At 40.3% G+C, this 23741-nt stretch overlaps 1 protein-coding gene across 2 annotated transcripts in view; it reads right to left on the reverse strand.

The window, feature by feature from the left end:
- The window catches only part of LOC114569627 (protein kinase C beta type), a 100549-nt gene that overhangs the window by 49080 nt on the left and 27728 nt on the right, over positions 1-23741 (reverse strand). For both annotated transcript variants that reach the window (XM_028599583.1, XM_028599582.1), the window contains exons 4-5: positions 11022-11133; positions 8226-8354 (exon numbers count right to left, since the gene is read on the reverse strand). In XM_028599583.1, coding sequence (XP_028455384.1) covers positions 8226-8354; positions 11022-11133 — 241 coding nt within the window. The remainder of the gene's footprint in view (positions 1-8225; positions 8355-11021; positions 11134-23741) is intronic.

A 23741-nucleotide genomic window follows, 5' to 3' on the forward strand; every position in this document is an offset into this window, starting at 1 on the left:
GACTCTATTTGTTTAGCTATTTTCCTAAGCTAAAGAGGAATACAATTATGATAATCACCACTTGTTTGTATTCATATTCCAATCTACTGGACTCTTTTGCACCATAGCCTGCATGAATGGAAACAGCAGGCGGGTTTGAAAACACCCTCTTTGTACTTGTGCACATGACCTTGAGCAATTATGCCAAAAAATGGGGGTCTTAGAATTTTATTCAGAACCCACAGTAACTCATCATAATTCATTTTTAACCCATATTTAGCAGGTTGGCAGGTGTTAATTTCAAGCGCTGTGTGTATGTGTGTTTGAATTTGGAGAGTGCATCCTGTCGGTAATCTATTTAACAACAAAACTCTCCCCTGAAACCAACTAATTAAATAGGCATGGTAAACTTGAGGCAACAGAAAACACACACACCAGATACCCTAGAGTTGTGTTTGGGGTTAAAGCCTTGAGGTTGCCAGATCTGTCTGTAATGACCATGTAGACAGATGAAGGTTGCCAGTTTCAACACTAATCCTTCTTTGTAGCTGTCTGTTATTGGGCTGTAATTGTATTCCAGTGGCGTAACATCCCCTGCGATTGGAGTGTGTGTGAATTTGTGCTTGTGTGTGCACAATTATTGTTGCTGGTCAAGTTCTGAGGTCATATCCAATTACCAGAAGCAGGGCTGGTGCTGCTGTGTCTTAGGCAGCTCGCTAGGGAAGCACTCAAGACACTTACACAGGAACCTTTCACCACACCCCATTTAAACACGCGCACGCACGCACGCACGCACGCACACACGCAACTCACTGATTCAAGTTGGGTCTCCAGCCTCCAAAAAAGGTGACATTACTTATTTATTATCTTTTAAGAACACTAAAAATCTAACTTGACCCTGTCTAGTGCCCAAAGATCCATCTACATGGAGAAACCTAAAACTGTAAGTCTTTGGTATCTCAACTTACCGGTTCAGTTACACTAAGAATGTGGTCACACAAATAAAAAAGGTGCATTTTTTCACTTTGGTTTATGGTTCATTAGCCTGACATCGTCATACTCCGATTCTAGTCAGAATATGAGTCTGATACTGCTCCATTGGGCTGTGATTATGGGGCGTGTTTCAACCGAAGCAGGAAAAAAAATGCCTCTGCACTCAATTGGCAGTACGGTAGCTCAGTGGTTAGCACTTCTCACAGCAAGAAGGTTCTGGCTTCGAACCCAGGTCGTCCCAGGCCTTTCTGTGTGGAGTTTGCATGTTCTCCCCGTGCTTGCGTGGGTTTCCTCCGGGTGCTCCGGTTTCTTCCCACCATAAAGACATGCATGCAACTAGGACTACAGTTGAAAATTAGCTGACTGGCTAACACTGGCGCATTTACAGAAATGTTGATTAATGTGCATTGTCCTAATCAAAATAAATAAATTTTAAAATTGGATAAACCTGCAGGCTTCGACCAATCCCCGAGGAACAGCGCCATGTCTTACAGTAAAGCAACCATGGGCTTAGCGACCAACGGTGGAATTGCACCCCTCTGGCCCAGAAAGACTTTTCCCAGAAACTTTGCATGGCGAAAGAAACTTCTATATTTCAGCGGATAATTTCTTTTGGAGTACATCAACTTACCAGCCCGAACACTTAAAGGCTCCTTGTTTAAAACGTCACGTTTTTAACATTTTTAACATTAACTAGTAGCCAAATCCAGAGTTATTAAACTAGGTATGATGAACGCTGATATGTATGATGAATTGGTCCGAACAGCTCTGGTTCGAGCATAGTTGCTCCACAACGGATCAAGTCCAGACCGAACTTCCCGACCTCAAATGTTGTGGGCGGGGCTAAGTTCGGCTGGCATCTAGGCTAATGGTTCATACTACTTTGTTACAAACAAACCCATAGGCGTAATTTACATGGGGGATGAGAGGTCCCCCCGCTCCCGATAATCAAAACTGGCCAGTGAAAATCCCCAAATATCTTATCATAATGATGATTGAAAAGAACCCCCGTTTAGAATTTGTTCAACGATGAAACAAACAGCCTCGCAAGATAGGTGGAGATCTCAACCCCCCCCAAAGTTGAACCCAAAGTTACTCCCTTGCAAATCAATACTTATACATATACAGCCACATGGACTGGTATGTTAATTATTGGACTATTTTGAATGCTTGTGTCTAGGGATCCTCACTGAGATCTGGTCCAGGACCCGAGTTGGGCTGTGTCAATCTAATCGGGTAGTGCCTGGGTTGCAATATGTCTAATAGCTGAGCAGACTCTGAATCAGTTCTGATCCTGCGCTGCTGCCAGTGTTAGTTGATTCTCTCTCTATTTGGGTCCGTTTGGCCGACACCATTTTGAATCCATTCTAATCATACTACTTTGGCCTATTTCTGTTTTATTTCAAATCAAGTCTGTCTGTTCTGTCTCTGTCAGATTGAGTTCTCTTGTTGAAAATAATTTGTGAACATTTGAGTTTGGGTAGGCTAGATTTAAGTGATCCAGTAGATAAGACTGCCGGTGAACTTTTTTTTTAAAGATAACAAAGAGGCGTTGTTTGAAATAGAGGAGAAGGGAGGAGCATGTTATGTACAGTAAAATGAGTGTCCATCTTGTATTGTCACTAGAAATGAAGTGCACATGAGTTTACCTGGAAGTGACACTTTTTAGTCTGTCTTATTCTAACACGATGTTGAAACATGGGTCAAAAAGCACATTTTTGCATTAACATGTTGTTGTTTTTTTACAAGAAACAATTGAGATGCACAGCTCTCAGAGCTGCGGGGGACATGTGGCATCCTTTTAAACCATGACTGAAGGGAGAGCTTCACAGCCAGCTCGCACCATGCGAATGAGGTTTTCATGCTGCTAAAGTCGCTATGCTACGCTAAGCTCTGAGAGGTTAACCACAGCACAGACCCAACGGCCAGCATTAAACCCTCAGCGGAGCAGGTCAATAAATATTAGATGATGCCTGTTAAAGTGACCATCAAATGCTGGTTGAGGTGAGCTATAAAGCGGGTAGCATGCCAAATGGTCTCATAGGACACTTACAGTAAATAGAGGAGGGTGTGTGTGTTTTTGTGTTTGTGTGTGTGTGAGTGAATGGATCTGCTTGTGCATGCACAGGTGTGTAACGTGCATGTGACTGTCTATGCATGTGTGCAATCCTTGCTTTCATACAGTATGTGCTAATTGCAAAGAGCTTGTCTGTGTGCGTGTGTGTGTGTGTGTGTGTGTGTGTATGTGTGAGAGAGAGACAGAGAGATAACGCGTGTATATGAGTCTACAGGGAGGGCGAGTGGAGATAAGAGTGCAGTAACAGCAGAATACTGTATGTGCACAGCAGCGTGGGTGTTGGCAGTGCACCTTTTCCCATGTGAAACAGCCTCATCAGAGTCTTTGTAGGATTCTTATGTTCTGTCCAACTGCTACTGGCTTTTATGTGTTCTGCAAAATAAGTGAAGCTTAAGTGAAGCACATTTATGTGTTCAGTTTGGCTTGTTTGTACAGGTGAGAACATAAAAAATCGGCACCAAGAGGCCTGATAAAGAGTCTAGATCTAACGGTGGTGAGATCAACATCTGTTTTAACTAAAGACAAGAAACAACCCCAAAATGAGTTTAATGGGTCCAAATAGACAGATGTTGACTTGATGTTCATTTTAGTGTCTATATTCCTATATGTGTTGCTACCTGGCGCCAACAACCGAGAGGGTCATTTAGGCGTACAGTCCATCTGGACTGCTTCTTCAGGGACTGGAATTTTATTGGTTTTGACTCGGTTTACGTGCCAACATGACTAACCTCTGTGCTTCAAACCTAAGGACCCGTTGATTGATGTTGATCACAACTCTAGCGGAGTGTGATCCCAATCCAATAAATAGACAATCTGCATTCAGTTAACACACTAACTTATCACTGAGAAATGACAGGTGCAACACCTGCTGTTTATTTCTGCAGCATGAGCTATTCAGTAGTCTTTAAAGGACCCATGACATGGTGCTCTTTGGATGCTTTTATATAGACCTTAGTGGTCCCGTAATACTGTATCTGGAGTCTCTTTCCCGAAATTCAGCCTTGGTGCAGAATTACAGCCACTAGAGCCAGTCCCACAATGAGCTTTCCTTAGGACGTGCCATTTCTGTGTCTGTAGCTTTAAATGCTATTGAGGAGGAGAGGGGGGAGGGGCAAGGTGGAGGGTGGGGGTGTGGCCTTGACCAACTGCCACTTTGCTTGTTTGAAAGCCATGATGTCTCTCTCTCATGGGTGGGCCAAATTCTCTGGTCAGGCAAAGCAGAGAAAGGGGAGGTAACCTTGCTCCTTATGACCTCATAAGGAGGAGATTCCAGATCGGCCCATCTGAGCATTCATTTTCTCAAAGGCAGAGCAGGATACCCAGGGCTCGGTTTACACCTATCACCATTTCTAGCCACTGGGGGACCATAGGCAGGCTGGGGGAACGCATATTAATGTGAAAACATTTTCATGCCATGGGACCTTTAAGTGATTCAGCTGTGGGTGTTTCCTGCCACATTTCGGACATTTTGGATTAACAAGAGTCTAATTAAAGTCTGCAGGTTGGAGGAGCAGTGTGAAGTCTGTGTTTCGCTTTTAGTCAGAGGAAATGTATTAATCCATAACTAAATCCTGGCTCGGTTAGCCTGGTGCTACCATGCTGTATGATAGTGTAGCAGTTACTAGCTGATCTTGAATCATTGGACTATTTGAGTGATGAGAAGTCAAAAATCACAATCACACAATTCTGCTCACTTACAATTCCTCCTGCCGAGCTTTAGCGTGAGAGCAGTGTCCTTCAAACAAAAATGATATAGTATATAAAGTGTGGCAATTTAAGTTTTTTAACTCCCAAAGGGGCCATCCAGAAAACCTCAAGACACCACGTTTTGGCAAATGTTTCACTAATGGCCTCTTGGCTGTGCATACAATTAATCAAACTGCTATTTCTTATATTCTTAAGGTTCTTTTGGAAGCTTGTCATGTTTTAAACTTTGCTTTTGAGCTAACGCACAGACAGCCAGAGTTGACAGCCAGAGTCATCGTAAGTAACTTTCCAGAGCAAAAATCTGACATTTGTGACACAGAGATTGTCCAGCTGTGTGGAGGTGAGGTTTGAACCTCTCTCTTAAGCTGTGTTCTCTCATTCTTCACACAAATATTTCTGTCACTTTTCATCAGAACAACCGACTGCAACGCCATGATTGCCTTCCAAGAGAGACAGTGTAAAAATGTGGCTTTTTTCACCCTGCCTCTCAGAACAGCTATGAAGTAATTAGGCAGTATTTGCAGTACCAAAGGAAGGGGGCACCTAACAAGGCCCCTATCCCAGGTCCAACTACATTCCCCCTGCTGGAGTGTCCTTGATCTAGAATGATGCTGATCCTCCATCTCTGTGGGCACAGCTCTGCCACTGACCCTGAGCTCTGATCTCCCAGTGACAGGGGAGGGAGGTGACTTAAAAGTGATCAATAAAAGTGTCACTTTACACCCATGTCAACTGCTTTGATTAAATCCACGACTAGTCCACGGCACAAATGCATATTTCAGGGTGGCAGCCATTTCCACCAGCTCCAGATATGTTAAGCTGTAGCTGTAGAATAATTCCTAGCGTTTCTACAATTCTCTGTGCTGGTGGTTTTTTTCTCCACCTCACTGCAATGAGGGAGTAAGCTACTGGTGGTTCCACACTGACCCCAACGGACAGAAATTAGTACTACAACTCCTACTGCCTGCTATCATTGCCCGTAAACTATTACCACCAAGGAAAATGGGAGGATTTGTATCACAGCTGGCTGAAAACAGGAATGTAACACAAAACGTGTGTATTTTACGCATACAAATTGCCACTTCAATTGTAAGTGTGCAAGAGTTGAAGATACAATCATTGCTGGCTGGACAATAATGTAATGCACTCTGATCACAGAGACTGATCAACAGATATGACTAAACTTTTTTTTGGAATAACATTTAGCTGTCAATTTTCCTTGCCAGTTTCTACAATTCAGCTCTATTGTATTCTATTCTGTAGCACTTGTGAGCTTAAGCCTGTATTGCTGTCCTAGCAGTCTCTGTGTGATAAATCTGCTCTCTTATCATTTCCCACAGTAAATCCCAGCTAATGATCAGTCCACAAGCGTGGGAACCAGGAAGAGCGAGTAGGAGAGAGGGAGGAAACCCAGCGAAACGGAAGGCGAAGGGGAAAATGCTTTTACATACAGAAATGGGCAGATCCAATGTACTGGATGTATTGTCTCTTTTCAGGACAATCATAACAGTTTTAGTGGTAGTTAGTGGACACTTTGTTTATATTTGTCGCTGATAAACAGATGCTGTATATTGATTATATATATTGTGCAATCCCAGAGGAATCAATCATTCCTCTTTCACAGCAGAACAGGAATACATTGTTTTTAGATCCACAATCAAACTCAGTTATAGTTAGTTAGTAATTACATTTCAGTGCTTAAATCAACTACATTTTTGTGAAATTCAAGTGTTATCCATCCAACCATCCATTTATCAATATTAAGTCATGTAGTTCCTGGGGATGAATGGAACAGATTTATGTAGACTGGGTAAAACTGGGTACAAATTGAAATGTAGTCTTTAGATTTGGGATAGGAAAATTTACGGTATGCACGTTAAATGGTGGGGGTTACAGCTAAGGTAAATTCTTCTTCTTCTAAAAAGTCTGATGTTTTCAGTTTGAGGCACAGCTGTAATTGAGTTTAACAGGTGCAGAGTAAAGGTAATATAAACCTCTGCTGTCACCTGCAGGTAAGACAGGGCACTACAAGTCAATTATAAAGTAGACACAGTTCTCTAACATTCATCAGTTACATAAAACATAAGGCAGGTCAGGAAACTCTCTTCAGGAAAGGGGTGAGCCAAGAATTAACCTATCCCAAAAAGCTTGAAATATATTCACTCGTAGACAATCATTTAATAGAAACAGGGACTGGTGATATGCTGTGCATTTGTTGGATAAGTTTGTTGTTAGACTAGTTTTATGCAAACGACTGGCCAGACATAGATGAAGATGCTTCTAGAAACCTTTGGGCAGGGGTTTAAGCATCATACATTACAGTTGTATCTGTGCCACAATCTGTGCTGGACTGGGAAAGGACCTCATCTTAATGCAAACACCACTCGATTACACACTTCTTGCAAACTGAATCAATAATGAGGAATTATGTTCAAAACAAAAACAGCAAGTTCAGTATTTGTGTTGACTTTCTATCAAACTAAGTTTAGCTTCTATGAAGTATACTGTATTGATTTATGTATTGACCCATTTACTTAATAATCACAGTGTATGTTGATGTTCTTTCTGCATCAGTTTGCTGGAATAAAACTGGTATTAAAACACCAAATAAACAAATGGTTTGTGAATCTCATATTTAACTTCTGTTGCGTCCATCCTTCCCCTCTGCGGGTCTACCAGTAGAGGGAGACAGATGACTGGTACTCTCAAACATGAGTTATAAACAGGAGTGTCTGGGCAAATGTCTTAAAGGAACACGCCAACTTATTGGGAATTTAGCTTATTCACCATAACCCCCAGAGTAAGACAAGTCGATACATACCCTTCTCATCTCCGTGCGTGCTGTAACGCTGCCTGACGGTTCCAGCATTAGCTTAGCCCAGCACAGATCCTGCAGGTAACTGGTTCCAACAAGCCTAGTGCTCCGAATTGTGACAAAAGTGACAAAATAACGCCAACATGTTCCTATTTGTGATTTGTATAGTCAAAGCGTGTACAAAAAATGACGTAACATGAGACACAGCCATCTTCTAACAGTAAACAAACCGAGAAATATATCCTCAGACAGGCTTGCTGCGAGCATATCACTCCGCCCAAGTACTATATTCTTCCGCCTGAGACTATAGTTCCGGGTTTGTTTATGATTAGAAGACGGCTGTGTCTCATGTTACACTGTTTTTCGTACACGCTGTGACTATAAATCACAACATGTAAATAGGAACATGTTGGCGTTATTTTGTCACTTATTCGGAGCAGTAGGATTGCTGGAACCATTACCTGCATGTTCTGTGCTGGCCTGATGCCGCTGGAGCCGTCAGACAGCGTTACAGCACGCACGGAGATGAGAAGGGTATGTATCGACTTGTCTAATTCTGGGGGTTACGGTGAATAAGCTAAATTCCCAATAAGTCGGCGTGTTCCTTTAAAGGCTGGTGACTGTATGAGTGTGTGTTTTTTGAGATATACTTACTGGTAACAGTGAGTACATTAGTCTTGACCTCAGCGGTGATCTGGAGGCGACCTCTCCTCTCAGTGTGGTCTGTCCCACACAGGCTCGGCACATTGGCCACACAACGCTTGTGGATGTTCATCATACAGTCTGGAAAACACACACATGCAGATATGTATTGGTACTGTTATTGAAGCGTGTATTCTCAGAACATAAGAGTATTTATTTACATGGATGTGCGTGACAGCAAAGACGGTGCACTATACTATGTTAGTTTAATGTATAATACAGTCTTTCTGAATTGCTAAAACACTAAACCCCATTCTCTGAACCAAATGCTCAGTGGTCTAAACCTACGGTGGCCAAGACGGTTCAACACAAACAGAAAGCTACAACACTAACGCAAAAGCTACAACACAAACGCAAAAGTTACAAGACACACATAAACGACAACAGAAGTGAGTGTGTTGTTGACCAACGGAGCCGGAGGAGGAAAGTTCTTGTATGTTTGAGAGGTAAGTGAAACATGTTTCCTTGCTAATTATGATTACTGTCGTTACGTGATTGTCACAAATAAGCAATGTTGTTCAATATCTTTTTTATTTTCACTATGCCATTTAGGCATCGAAGCTACAGCTATAAGTTATCTAATATATCTAAAAGTTGCCCAACGTCTTTTAATGCGCGAGTGCTACGCTTAAAGTCTATAGTTTGTCACATTTATTGAAGCTGTTTAAATCACAGAAATATTATATCCCACTGTTAACGTGCTCCCAGCGGCAAATTCACTGAATACGGTTGGTTTGGAAAGTGCGTGTGTGTGTGTATGTGTGTGTGTGTGTGTGTGTGTGTGTGTGTGTGTGTGTTATGGTAAACAGATGTTAAAAGTGAATGCTAATTGTATTACCTTTAATATGCTGCTTATTACAGTATTAGGGGTGTAATATGTCATGCGTACACACATACACGGTCTATGTTCACGGTCTGAATGAAATAAACCCAGAATTTTAACCATGACCTTGCTTCGTGCTTACTACTGGAAAAATAAAATAAGTAAATAAATAGAATTCAGACTGTGGACTGAATATTTACACTGTATCTAAAGCCACGTGTGCACACACACACACACACACACACACACACACACACTTTCCTTGTTAGCCTAAATGGCAGAGTATACATACATATGAAAATACAAAGATATTGCTTATTTGTGACAATCACAGTAATCATAATTAGGAAGGAAACATGTTTCACTTCCTTCTCAAACATACAAGAACACAATCACTTCCGTTGTCGATTATGTATTTGTGTTGTGGCTTTTGTATTTCTGTTGTTGCTTTTGTATTTGTGTTGAACGGTCTTGGCCACCGTATAAACCCATTTGCCGAATCGATTATTACAATTACTCTTCTTGCAAAACTCTAAACACATTCTCATTCGTTAAAACACATTTCACACTGTGATGCACTTGTGTTGCAAAATGATTTACACAGGCAGCAAAAGTTAAACACAACTGCAACACAGTTGTCATCGTTTACACACAACGACTCAAAATTGTACACACATTTCTAGGTGATCAAACCAATCGTAGAGAATATGAGCCAGTTCAGAGTGCACAGGTGGCACAGGAGCATTGAATGTTGATGTTTGATTTTGCGGTTTCACAATATTTTTTAGTGTACCGTCACCGTCATCTGTATTGTTCTACAAGTGCCTACATTACAGTTTTTTCCAACTGCTCAGACACATTTTCAAAACTATGGGGGGTGTATTGTATGCACTTTGTGCAAAACAAAGTCTGATTGATTTGTAATGCTGAAATAGTCATTAGATAGTTGCATGCCTGTTCTCATTTCTGAAGGTTTGAAGTATGGACGTCACTCACTGTAAAGCTAGTCAAGATGGGCTTCTCTCATGGTCAATCCGTGGTTGATCACATGATGAATAAGTGTGGCCCTGATCTCATCAGAGATGGCTCTCCTTCTTCCTCTTCTTCCCTCCTCCTCCTCCCCTTGCTCTCTGTCTATTGTTGGCATCCATTGTTCAAAACAGGTAATCTGACCTTTGATATTCTAAAGCAGTGATTGGTTAGTGTTCAGTTAAGTATAATGTGTTTGCACATGTGAGGAGTGGGTGTGTGACCTTGTAAATAAGTAAAGCATTTTAATTGGTTGTGTTTGGAAAAGGAAAGCAAGTCACTTCCTGTTAGATTTTAGTTTCTTACGTAGATAATTGTGTGTAGTGTTTTGAAAAAAGTGTTTTATGCAATTGAAAACTGAGTGAAAGGCTGAGAAATAACTTCTGGTTTTGGAGATTTGGTGTGTAGTTTTGCACTTTGAGAGAGAGCTTTCATAAAAGTTGTGCGATAAAAGATTATGTGTGTAAGCAGTTGGAAAAAACTGTAATACAGTATACAAACATTCAATATTGTATTACTTGCACTACTTGCAGTGTACAAGATATTCACTGTACAAGTTGTTATATACTTAAGTTTTCAATGCAAAATGTGTTTACTATATGAAATACTGAGGTAATGTCTGTCTAATGAATGCTCCGTAGTGTTTTGTTAACATAGTTTGAGAATTTAGTTTTGTGTTTACAGTTTTGAGAAAATGGGTGAGGGTTTCAAGAAATGTGTCTTAGCAATCGAGAAAAACTGTAACAATAACAATATACTTTTTGTACATTACACTGAGTGAGACCATCAGCTATATGGAATAGTAAATGATACAGTATGTATGTGTGCAAATGGCAGCATGATCAATCCAAAAGAGTTAGGCATGAGTGGATGTGTGTGTTCAATAGAGTACATACGGTCACATCTCATGCCCTGGTGTATGAGGCCGTAGAGCAGAGAGCCACAGTGGTCGCAGAAGGTCGGGCTGGAGTAGGTATGGATCTTAAACTTATGCTTTGCCCTCGGGTCCTGGTAGGAACGAAAGAAAGTAATTAAGTAAGTTAGTAATAAAGATGAATCAATAAAATCTACATCAGTCACATTTCCTGCCGTCTACTCCCTAGCGCATTAGAAGTAAGGGAGAAAAAATCTTTCAGAATAAAGCAGCGAACATTTCGTCAAAGATTTTCGTGAAATATTTGTTAATGTGCTGTACACACTTGTCTGTTTGCCATATGTGCATGTAGGCTATATGTTAAAAAAAGTTAATTAATACCAATGGGTTTAATTCATACAAATCTTTAACCACAGTACCAACCAACCAGTCTTTTATTCACCACTTTTTTGTGCACTTTCTGTATACATACAATGAAGCATTTAGAATTCAGCATCTGCACTGTAATCTGACCAAGATAAATTGTATTGAATTTCACTTTAGAAAGACTACTCATGCAGCTACATGTATGACCTGTGTGTGTGTGTGTGTGTGTGTGTGTGTGTGTGTGTGTGTGTGTGTGTGTGTGTGTGTGTGTGTGCATGTGCAATAGAGCTCTGTATGGAGTCAGCCTTCCATGAAGTTCATTAAGCCTCATTGAATTTAAATAAGAACAGCAACAGTAGATCAGCAAGAGTTCAAAACAATCTCACTTACACACACAAACACACACACACACACACACACACACACACACACACACATTGGTGTGGCCTAGTTGATTGTTATTCAAGTTCAAGGTCACAAGTTTGTTTTAGACTGAGAAATTGTTATTCAGGTACCAATTCCTTTTTTTCAACATCCGGAACTAAAGTGTAACTAGGACAGAAACACAGGCTATTTATGTCTGATGTGTGTGTGTGTGTGTGTGTGTGTGTGTGTGTGTGAGTGACACCTGCAACCATGGCTCAGTGGGCACACACCCACCCACCCACACCCACCCACCCACAATCTCCTTTACGCATGCACGCACGCACGCACGCACGCACGCACGCACGCACGCACGCACGCACGCACGCGGGGATGCTTCAATGTAGGAGTTTCAATATTTCTGCCAAATTCTGTTCCGTTAGTGACCACAAGTTGGTGTGTGTAGACAGATTTCTTTGACGTGTGTGTGTTCATGTCTTTTCACCTCATGAGCCAGAAAAATGTGCTGATTGATTCCTTCCTCTCCTGCACACCTGTCCTGGAAAATAATGTTTAATTTAGGCTGCCACTGCCTGAATTATACCCAGCCGTCCCAAGGCATCTTCAGAAGCATGTGTGCTTGTTAAGTCTGAATGATTGTGCGGCTGGCTGTGATCGCCTGTGTGTAGGTGTGTGGGTTTCTTTACACAACTGTGTATGTGTTTGCATTGGTGCGTGCGCATGCGTGCATGTGTGTGTGTGTGTGTGTGTGTGTCTGTTTGTTTCGCTGCTGCTTCTCAAGGACAAGACCACCTCCTGCTTGTTTCTGTTCCTCTGAAAAACAAGAGAACATTTGTGCTGCTAAAGCTCCAGTGATGAGGAACTACAGACAGGGAGTGATATGAGGGCTGACGAGAGAGGCTGCCAAGCTTCACACACTAATGATTAAATACATCCCACCTTGAAAATTCAAGGATTGATCAGAAAAGAAAAAGGCAGGAAAATAAAAAATAAAATAGTGAATAGTGAATAGGGACAAAAAGACATGACTTTTCCAGCATATAATATTTCATAAATCAGATCATGTGTTTCTTGTTGGTGGATGATCAGAAGGTAGAGAGAGAGAGTAAATGCTGTGATGCTAATTCATCTGTCAATCTATTTTACTGTACAAATTGAAAACACCTTAAATCACGCCTGTGTTAAGAAGTAGGCAAATGTCCCCTATGGGTTCCAAAGTGTCTACTTTGAGATAAGGTTCTGGCCTCAGTGTGAGTTTCATTTGAAGAAGAAGTAAACATATCTGATACTATCTGACCAAGTCGAATTTGAAAAATCATGTCTGTTGAAAAGTTCCCATCATATCAAGTAATATCTGTATAATTAAATCCTAAAATCTCAAACCCCTTCAAGTCAAGTGAACAACTGAGCAGGTAGCCGGGAGAATTTCATTCAGTTTCATTTTGGCTCAGGAGTTTTCTAGAAATGTCTGTCTCTCGAAACAAGAAATAAGAAGGCAGATTGCTGCTGTAGAATGAAGAAAAATAAAACTTGATTTTAGAAGAATTGATTTACATTGGAATCAAGTAGAAATATTTTCACTTCAGTGCAATTACTTCACTTGTTTGTAAAGCAGATGACTTAAAGGACTCAAGTTACAAGCAAAAATATGTTGCGGAGAGAAGATTTCTTTTAGTGTACTTCTGACCCTTCAGATTTATCATGGGGGGCCCTCGACCCACTACTCTCTTTTACTGTGGTTAAGAGAGATGTGTAATGTGTTAAAGTTTCCAAATTTAAGAACAGTTTGATTGTAACTGAGAAGATTGTAAGTGGTGGTGGTGGAATAGTTTAGGTAAAACTAGCTAAAACAATGCAGTAACTTCTTTAGAAACTAGTCTGCAGCCATGCTAGCAGCTCTGTGAGGCTGTACTTGCGCACAGTGGTGCTTTAAGCTAAATGGTAACATTAGCATGCTAACATGCTTATGCGTAGCAGGTATAATTTTTCCACTTTTAGTTTAGCATGTTAGAATGCTAACATTCACACTAAACACAAAGAACATCTTTATTAATACTAATAAAGTAGTTGTACATTTTTATTCCCAACTTGTATACGTTTGTAGACTCTTGCCTTTGTATTTTTTAATCTCTTTTCTTTGAATATTTGTTCTTGTATTCTATCATTATTTCTTGTATATTCTGTATGTGTGCTGTGTGTTTGATATTTTGCTGCTGTAGCATTGAAATTTTCCAATTTGGGATCAATAAAGTCTATCTACTCTAATCTAAAAATGATGGGAATGTCATCTGTGAATTTGCAGGTGTTTGGTCATAAACATATTGTAAAAACTATTGACCAAATTCAACTTCTGACCTGATGATAGCGCTAGTATCAAAATCAGGGGTGTCCCAGAGTAATTTATTTATTTCAAGGGGGGCATGAATGTCCATACAAAATGTTATAGCAACCCCTCCGATAGTTGATGAGACATGACACTGACACCAAAAATGGTGGCGCTAGAGGTAAAAGCAGAGACTCACTAAGTCAGCAGAATTTATCATCTGGCAACCATTAATGTCTGTACAAAAGTTCATGGCAATCCATGCAATAGATATTGATATATTTCAGTCTGGACCTACATTGTGGACTATTGTGCGGCGGTATATTAATAGACTTTGTAGTTTTTCTATAATTTCACACTACAGTTTGTGTACACTTGGCATGTACACTTGCCATGCATGTTGCCAACTTTTCCAACAGTTTCAGCGTCTTGTGTCACTTGATTTTACTCACTAAGACCCCACTAATTAAAAGCAGATGGTACGGCATGGTGCGCTTGGACAAATTTTGTGTATTGCATGGCATATGTTATTGGGTGTCCAAACTAAAAGCCTGCTCATAACATCAGCACACAATGCCAGAGCAGCCATTAGTCAGTGCTTACACACACACACACACACACACACACACACACACACACACACACACACAGAGTTTTCTCACACTATCTGCTTTTGTTTTGGGTGAACACACAGCTGTCCATTATTTTCCCTGCCAGCAACATCAGTCAACGCCCTACACACAAAGATACACACACACACAAAGACACACACACACACACACACACACACACACACACACACACACACACACACACACACACACACACACACACACAAATTCAGGTTTGTGGCACTATTGTGGGGACCTACCATTGACATAATGCATTCCCTAGACCCTTACCCTAACCTTAACCATCACAACTAAATGCCTAACATTAACCCTTACCCTAACCTTAACCATAACCTAATTCTAACCCTAATCCTACAACCAAGTCTTAACCCTCAAACAGCCCTTTAAACTTGTGTGGTCCAGCATTTTGGTCCCACACAGTTGTCCGGACCCCACAAGTATACTGGACTCCCGGTCTTTGGACCCCACGAATATAGTTAAACAAGAACACACACAGACACACACACACACACACACACACACACACACACACACACACACACACACACACACACACACACACCTGTCATGCCATTCATGATGCGGTGTGACAGGCAGACAGACAGGCAGGTTCAAAGTAGACAAGACAAAGGTTCCTGGCTCGCAGTCACTGACATAAAAAATATTTTATATACTATTTTTTTTCCTTATTGATTTTGTCTTCAGTCCACTCACTCTATTCGAGTTAGTGCTTACTGACTTTCTGTCATTTTCTACAGTGACAGCCATCATCTACCATACGGAGTCATTTTATCATAAACCTACAGTGTTTCAAATAACTATTCTGCTTGTGGTCTGTATTCTAAATGGAGTTAATTTAATGTTAAAAATGTGCACATGCACTACTGCATTTTGAATACCGATAATCGTGCAAGTCATTTTGCTGGTAAAATTGACAACCATTTCCTCGCTACAACTTCTCAATTATGAGGATTTGCTGTTGTTGGTTTTTTTTCTTATGTTGATAGTAAACTAAATATCTTTGGGTTTTGGGATGTTACTCAGACAAAACGTGTCACCAAGGGCTGTAGGATATTTTGATGGACTTTCCTCCCCTAAACGGTTTATCACGTTGTCAAGAAAATAATCATCAGATTAATCACTTGATCTTTTGGAACTAACATTTGAGCGCTCCATGCCAAGGCTCTGGAACGTTCTACCCCAGGAAAAGTCTGCTGAGTCACTGATCTCCCTTCTGAAAACATAGCCGACTTTTATCGGAGAGACTTTCCTGATTTACTTGAGTTTGAATTTCCATTGAACTGTCTTTTATTCCCTTTAAACATGTTTTTTTTAACACTGTATTGATTTTCATACCCAAAATCATTTTATTTTTATTTTTTAAAGCGGATGATTTTATGACTTAACTTATGACTTTTATTTTGCTGCCTTGTGAAGCACTTTGTAATGTGGATTTTGAAGTGCTCTATAAATGAAAAGATTATTATTATTTAGTTCACCTTATACTGTGTGATAATTCATAATACCTTAAAAGCATTTCAGTAGACTGAAGAATGGAGGCAAAAAATGAAACTAGTGACATGCCAAGTTTTACACATTGTTAATGTAAGTTAATCAAAGTGTTGCTTTGTTCAAAAGCCACCAAAAAAAAGCCACCAACATACTTAGAGTGAGCAAACAGGCACTTCTTTCAAATTACATCTTTCCACCCACTCTCATTCATTAATGGACTGCACAAGAAAGAACAAAGTAAAATGTAATAGTACAGAGGCTGCAGCCACTGCCTTTTCTGTCCTGATCAATAAAACAAATCCATTGTGTTTGTCCCCATCATGCTTCTAATTCTTCCTCTGGGAATGTTTAAGTTAAGTGTGTCTTTGAGAGCGAGAGACTATTTAAAGGATTTCATGTTGATTGGGGGGGGGTATGCAACTCAATCACTCTTGGAAAAAGAGGCTTAATAGCACAAGAGCAACAAAGAATGACTGAGTGATAAAAACAGAAGGAGTAAGGAAGTGCAGCGAGAGCTGAGGGTGGTGGTTTCATCTTCACACCCTGAATGTAAGTCCTCTCCTCCTTCCCTTCTTCCATATGCTTATCGCAATGTCTCCATCACTTTGTTAGCCCTCTTCCTCTCTCAAAAGGTTAGCTTGTGGTTTCTAGAGGGGTTTTTAACCATCTGGTCACACATTCTGTTATAAATGTAGTGTATATTTAAATATATCAACGTATCTGAATATGGTCGTTTTATTCTACAATTACATACAATGAGAAAATACCATTTTCAGGTGTTTTAGCATGCAGAGAGATGTTGGATCTCCACATAAGGGAAGAAGAGAAATTGAGTGACACAAAAAGACACACGTGTAGCCCAGCTAATATCCCAAAGCGTGTCCAGAGATACGTTTTAAAACATTAATACACCTCCATTTATGAATAAATCCTGACAATTGCTGTGCAACTGCAGTCCAAACTTTGTTCCCAGCAAGTAGCAGTACAAGACTTTTCAAAACAAGATTTCCAGAAACTTCAAGTGAAGGAAATATCTCAATATTTTACAATTGCCAATGTTGACTATATCATTTGAACACCGAAAGAGTCGCTCAATGTGTTCTGCAATTTGATAAGAGAAACCACATTTTACAGATGGCAGTTTAAAGCTCAGAAGTTATGCATTACACACGCACTCTTTGATTTACAATGACGCAAAATGCTAAATGTTGTCCCGCTTTCTTTGACATCACAGGAATTGGAATCAAATGCCTGAATTGGTGGCACAGACACTCTTAGCTGTGCTCCAAAATATTAATAAGAAAGAAAACACTCCACACTCTAAAATCCCATTAACGTGTGTGAAAAGGACCTGGCGTGTCACATACCTGCATGAAATGTAAACTGAGATCAGCTTTGAAATGAAAGATTTAGAATTTTACCTAAAAATGATGAAGGCATGAAATATGGTGTCAAATATGTCTGTGACAGTGGATCGGTGGTTCACACTGGGTCTGAACCTGAAACCTGACAGGGCTCTTTCAGTGTGATGTCTGTATGGGTTTCCTTGGGGTGCTTCGGTTTCCTCCCACAGTCCACAGACATGCAGATTAGGTGAACTGTACACTATGAACTGCCCATAGCTGTGGATGTGAGTCTGTTTATGGGTGTTAGCCCTGAGACAGAGTGTCCAGGCAGTAACCTGGCTCTCACATGCTGACACAGACTCTGTAAGGGGGGAGAAGTCCCTACCATCCTGCTTCAGTTCTGTGCAATAAACTGAAAATAAAATCAATATCTGCAAATGAGAATGTCTTATATGTGTTCAGTGTTCATACATTATTTCTCCATAAAGACTGACATTCAGTGTTTGTGCAGAAATATGTGAGGAGACTATATGTACTCTATGCATGTCTGCATGTGCTCTGACTGTTGTTGCATGAACATAGAGTGTGCACAGAGAGGCAGAGGAATTTGGGGGGAGAGGAGGAAGAAAATTTAGCTAAGCATAAAGACTTGATTAGGGTTAGGGTTGACTTGACGAGTCTGACTTAACAAAAGAAACATTCATTCAGTTCCAGTTTGTAACATCTCTCAACTAATCCTGTGACATTGCTCGTCGTCCTCCCACTTTCTTTATATACGTTTGTAATATATAATATAATCATCCCAAATTTCCATATATATTTTGTTGCATTTTGTACACACGACACCTATTGTATTTCAGCCCCTTCTGAAAGAGGTTTCTTAGATTTGAGGATCGAGGGTGTCTTATGGTGAACCGATTTTACAGTACAACCTCTCAAGGCAAATTTGTGAATTAGGGCTATATAAATAATATTTGACTTGGCTTGACCTGACTCATGTATCTGGAAAATATATTTTAGGAAACCCAGGACTATATCCTGTGTAATAAATAAATATTGTATATCTTTAATCATAGATCCAAGCAAAAGTGTCATTTTATCTTTCACATTTAGTTGTTGCGCCTGTTTAAGCTGTTCCTTCCTTATGCATCTTATATCAGCCACACACACACACACACACACACACACACACACACACACACACACACACACACACAGTTCTATACCATTAGCGGGCTGTGGGCATGAAATGTAGGTTTCATTAGAGGATCTCATCCCTCGACCTCTCCCACAGGGAACCCATTCTATTAACCCAGATCTATAATTGACTTCTTCTTTTAAACATACATAGCTGACAGAGAGACAAAGACACAGGGAGGGACTGGCAGGAGGTAGAATAGGAGTGTTGGGCTGATTGCTGCAGACACAGAGTGATTATGAAGAGTAAATCCGCTTTCTGTCTATTGTGTCTTCCTCTATAGCTGCATCTATCTGGTGTCCTTCAAAACAATCTCCTGCTGTGCTGTTCCTTCATGTATGTGACCAATGTGAAAGAACTCACTCAACATTATCAGGTTCAAGGACTCAGAGAAAGGCTCAGGATTGGCCGATGCCTGAGGAGTCATTTTATTCCGATGTAGAGGAATGTTATTATAGCACTGATGTAGGCCTGCAACTAATGATTATTTCAATCATTGATTCATCTTACTATTATTGTCTCAATTAATCGATAATTTGGCCTATAAAAGGTCGGAAAAATTATAAAAATGTGGTACTTAAAATAGTCAAAACCCCAGAATTCTTCAGTTTACAGCACAATAAGACAAATAAAAGCAACAAATGTTCACATTCGAGAAGCTGGAACCAGATCATTTTTGACAACTTCTCGTCAACTTTCTTTTTTATTTTATTTAGTCATTTATGTATTTTTGTTGATTACAGCTTAACACTGACACTATTGGCTCCAAAAATAATAAATATAATACACGCATATATAAATATCCGGTTACTATATTAGCAGAGCATTAGTCCTGAATTTGGACATTCAATGGTGACACTTGAAAATGTTCTACAATATAAGGATCTACCTCAGTGATCATTTGGATATTCTTCTCTTGGAAATACAGAAAAATTATAATGAAAGAAAAAGGTTTTTTCCCCTTTTGGCAGAATCTTAAAACAGTATGACTATGCTTAACCATTCATTGCTGTAATTAACTATTTCATAGATAGATAATGTTGGAGGACATGATTAAGCGGAAAATGTTTTGTTCAAGTCTCGAGTTCACATAGCCGTTTCTGTGCAGGTGTGCGTGGGTGAAAACGTGTCAAAATCTCAGGAGCAGCACAACTCATTTCACATACATGAAGAAGATTCGGGAGTGAATTACACAGGAGCATTTCATGAACGCTCAATTGAGGAGACAATGTGCAGTGCCGTCCCAACTCTCTGAAGTTCCTGTCTTCCTGAAGGTGCATTTAAACTCATACTGGAGGCGTTACGGTTAGCTTAGTCTTGCATTGCCAGACCCTCCTCCACCGCGGTGCTGAGGAGGAGGGTCTGGCTAGTCCACACAGCATTCCGGGATGGGAGAAAAACGTGCTCTGGTTTTTTTGGCATTTCTTTAAACCAATCACAATCGCGTTGGGCGGTGCTAAGCACCGGGGAAAGCCACGGTGCCGCTCAGGAAGGAACTTGTTTTGGTGGAACATGTGTACGTTGAAAAGTTGTTTTATTCGTGCAACAGAAAACTCAGATTGGACAGATAGTCTAGCTAGCTGTCTGGATTTACCCTGCAGAGATCTAAGAAAAAATCGCCAACACAAAGGAAGCCCAAGGCAACGGATATCCGGCCTAAATGAGTGAAATCCGGCGGATTTTCCGTCAGCAACGGAGCAATCCCGGAAGTGGAACGTCAAGGATATAGACTAAGTTTAGCTGAACCTTCAAAGTAAATATTGCAGACTCCCAAATATCTCAGCACAGACAAAATGTGCTATGGGTTTAGTTTCACTATGGCCTTGGCAGGCTGAGCAGCTTTGTCCTATCATACAGTTGTTACGTCTTCCATGGAGGCACAAAGTTGAACAACTCCTCTGGGTTAGGAGGTTATTTTGGACACTGCCTGAATGAGACCTGGGGCACTGTCTCATCTTACATAGCATGAGTTCGTAAGCTGGAAATTCCCCCACTGACACCATTATTAGAAAATCTTCCCCCTGGTGTTTTCCTAATGCTCCATGACCAAGTCAGAGAGCTTTTATGATCAAATTATATAATGGTTTCATGGTTTGGTAATTTTGCAATGAGGCAACTATTTAAATATAAATTCATCATTTTGAACAGGTGTTTATTACAAAACTTCATTATATTCAAGGAATTACATAACCAGTGGGACCCCCCCGGTGTTAGAAAGCTGTGCATTGTGAGCCAGGTTACCTGTCTTCCTGTCTCCTATATTTAAACGTGCAGCTACTTAGGAGCAGAGATATACGACATTCCCACTGTGCAGGAACCGAGGTCGTAAGACCACGAACTCATTAAGGAAATGACAAGGTGGGTTGGTGAGGCCCCGTAATTAAGAGCAAGGGCCCCCTGGGTGGAGTGGCATTTAAATAGGATGTACAGAGCTGAATAGAGAGAGACACAGTGGGAGAAAGAGAGTTAAATGTATGCCAAATATAGCAATAGAAATATAGTGCCAGAAAAAGAGGAGGTGGCATTCAGAAGAAATAGGTAGAAAAGATATATAAAGATGTGGAATCACATCTGAATCATCCGGGTCAACTTGTGGACTGACTCAGCTATTGTAATGTCTAGGGGTCAACAAAAAATGTATAACTATGTGGGAAATAGGACAGGTTGATTTTCTTTGAGCCCAAATAAAAAAAAGACAAAGTACTGATTTAACGTAAAGTTCTGACCCTACAAATGAGCAGCATAAGAAAGGGGATACAGTATCTGTTTATGGCCTCAAAGCCAAATTTTGTTGCAAAGCATGATGGGAACAATTTAAAGGTATCCTAGTAGTGATATGGATGGAGTCGTGCTTTTACGAGCAATTCCCCGTTTTATTTGTTTATTTTGTTTTCAGCTAGGGGCGGTAATGCACAAAGAAATGCAGCAATGTTCCCGCAAAAGGCACGGCAGACGAAGACTAGGCAAGGATACTGGCAGAATATTTTGGTGAGAAACACTGAATCTAAACGCTAACTTTGTTTCACTCAGAGGAACTTGCATCAAGGAATTGGCCATTTATATCAAATGGTTAGAGTCAGAGTTAGATCTTGTGGGGAAAAAGCCATGCTCTTTGCAGGGCCTTTCAAAGAAGCAGCAATGATGATTCTGCTATCGTTAGTTGAATTAACATGTGCAAAATGGACTGGAAATACGCAGTGCTTTGGTGGTGAAGTTTGGGTGAGAAAACAATTCATTAAATTTGAAATATGTGGTCTTTCAATGCATTTTGTGTCAAAGCAACACTACAAGGGTTAGGTTGCAATGGCTCCACTGTACACCTATATGAATATTATTGGATGTTATTAGCCACGGGATGAGCCAGTCATTGAGAAACAGATGATGAACTAATACAATGACATTGCTTTACCGCAACTAATGCTATGTTGCATTTGTTAAATAGGACAAATAACACATTTTAATACTTAATGGAAGCATATACTTTAAGGTATTTATATGTATATATTTTGTTTTTAAGGACTTCTCCAGACTTTCTAAGAACCTGCAGATTTTGGAGGAAGAAAAATGTAGAAAAATGGTTTAAGTGAAGATTTAGCATCTCTTTGGATACCCCGGCCCTGGCCCTGACTAAAACAGAAGCTATCAAAGAAGAAGAGACTATTTGTGGTACTCCAAATGGCACTAAGATAGAGCGGAAGAAGCAGTCAGGTGAAAGAGAACAGAAAAATAAGTAAGGTTAGACAGGCAGGCATAAAATAAGAAAAGAGGAAAGACTGCAGAGACTTTTCAGTTATACAGAACACACCAGAGGAAGCCAAAGAGTGAACACCGTTTCCTCTGGAGGCGGCTCACTAAGTGTATTTCTCAGACTGAAAGGGCACTCCAGAGGGAGGTAAGGACATGCCTGAGGAACTCAAAGACCCCTGGGTTTTTTGAGAGGATGAAGTTGGCATCCTGAGAGTGCTCTTAAGACAAGGAAGGCAACTCATGTTGTCCTTTTAATAGGATAGGTGAGAGAATAGGTTTGCATTTTGAGAATATAAATCAGAGAAAAGACACTGTTCAGCTCCTTGAGAGAGTGGATGAGATTATGATAAAAGTACCAGTTAAAAGGCAGTTATTGCTGTTACAGCAAAAGAGAAGGTCAGGAGAATGTTTCGAGATAATTAACAAGATCAAGACAAGCACGACTTTTAACCTCCAAAAACACTGTGTATATGCAGAGAGCATAGGGGAAACAGATTTCATTTGATGTGATATTATGTTGTTGTAGAGTGTGGATTTCTTTCCTCTAATTTTCAAGATACTTAAGAAGAGATTAGGGGAACATCAGAGTTCAAGTTATGTAAGGGTTTAAACCTCTGGCAGGGCAACCAAGAGTAACAAGAGTGAAGTTAGACGGTAGCTACAGAAAGACGCTACTTCAGGGCAAATATAAAATTCTACTTTATAGTTTTCTTCATGGAGAGAAAACTATAAAATGTCTCAGAGAGATGTAAATTTGAGAGACTGACCTCCCCACTTACAACAAGAGATGCACACAGTATGTTTTATCTAAATTTGTAGAGGTATCTGTATAATTATGCTATACAAATAAACAAAATATCCTCATTTCATCTACTGTGATGCACTAACAATCCTGCTTTAGCCAGTCTCCTGTTCTGTACATCCCCTCCACAGCTAAGGCAGATCTAACATCTAAAGTCAACATCACATTTAATTAAAGCGTGGCTCTACTCAGTGGCCAATATAGGTTGTATTGGTGCAGCTACAGGTGTTACATGTCTATATTTAACGTGTACAGTATTGAGTCCAGTGATGGTACGGTGCACCTGTCAAGACGGGGGAAAAAAAATGAGAAGAGAGGAAAAACGATGGAGGCAGCTCAACCGTAACAGTGGTGTTGACAGCTGATGGGGGCTCATGAGCAGGATGTGTCTGTGGAGTCTCTCTCGTTCCATCTGTCTTTCACTACACTCAG

Source organism: Perca flavescens, chromosome 15 (genome assembly GCF_004354835.1).
Source record: "Perca flavescens isolate YP-PL-M2 chromosome 15, PFLA_1.0, whole genome shotgun sequence".
Lineage (NCBI taxonomy): Eukaryota > Metazoa > Chordata > Actinopteri > Perciformes > Percidae > Perca > Perca flavescens.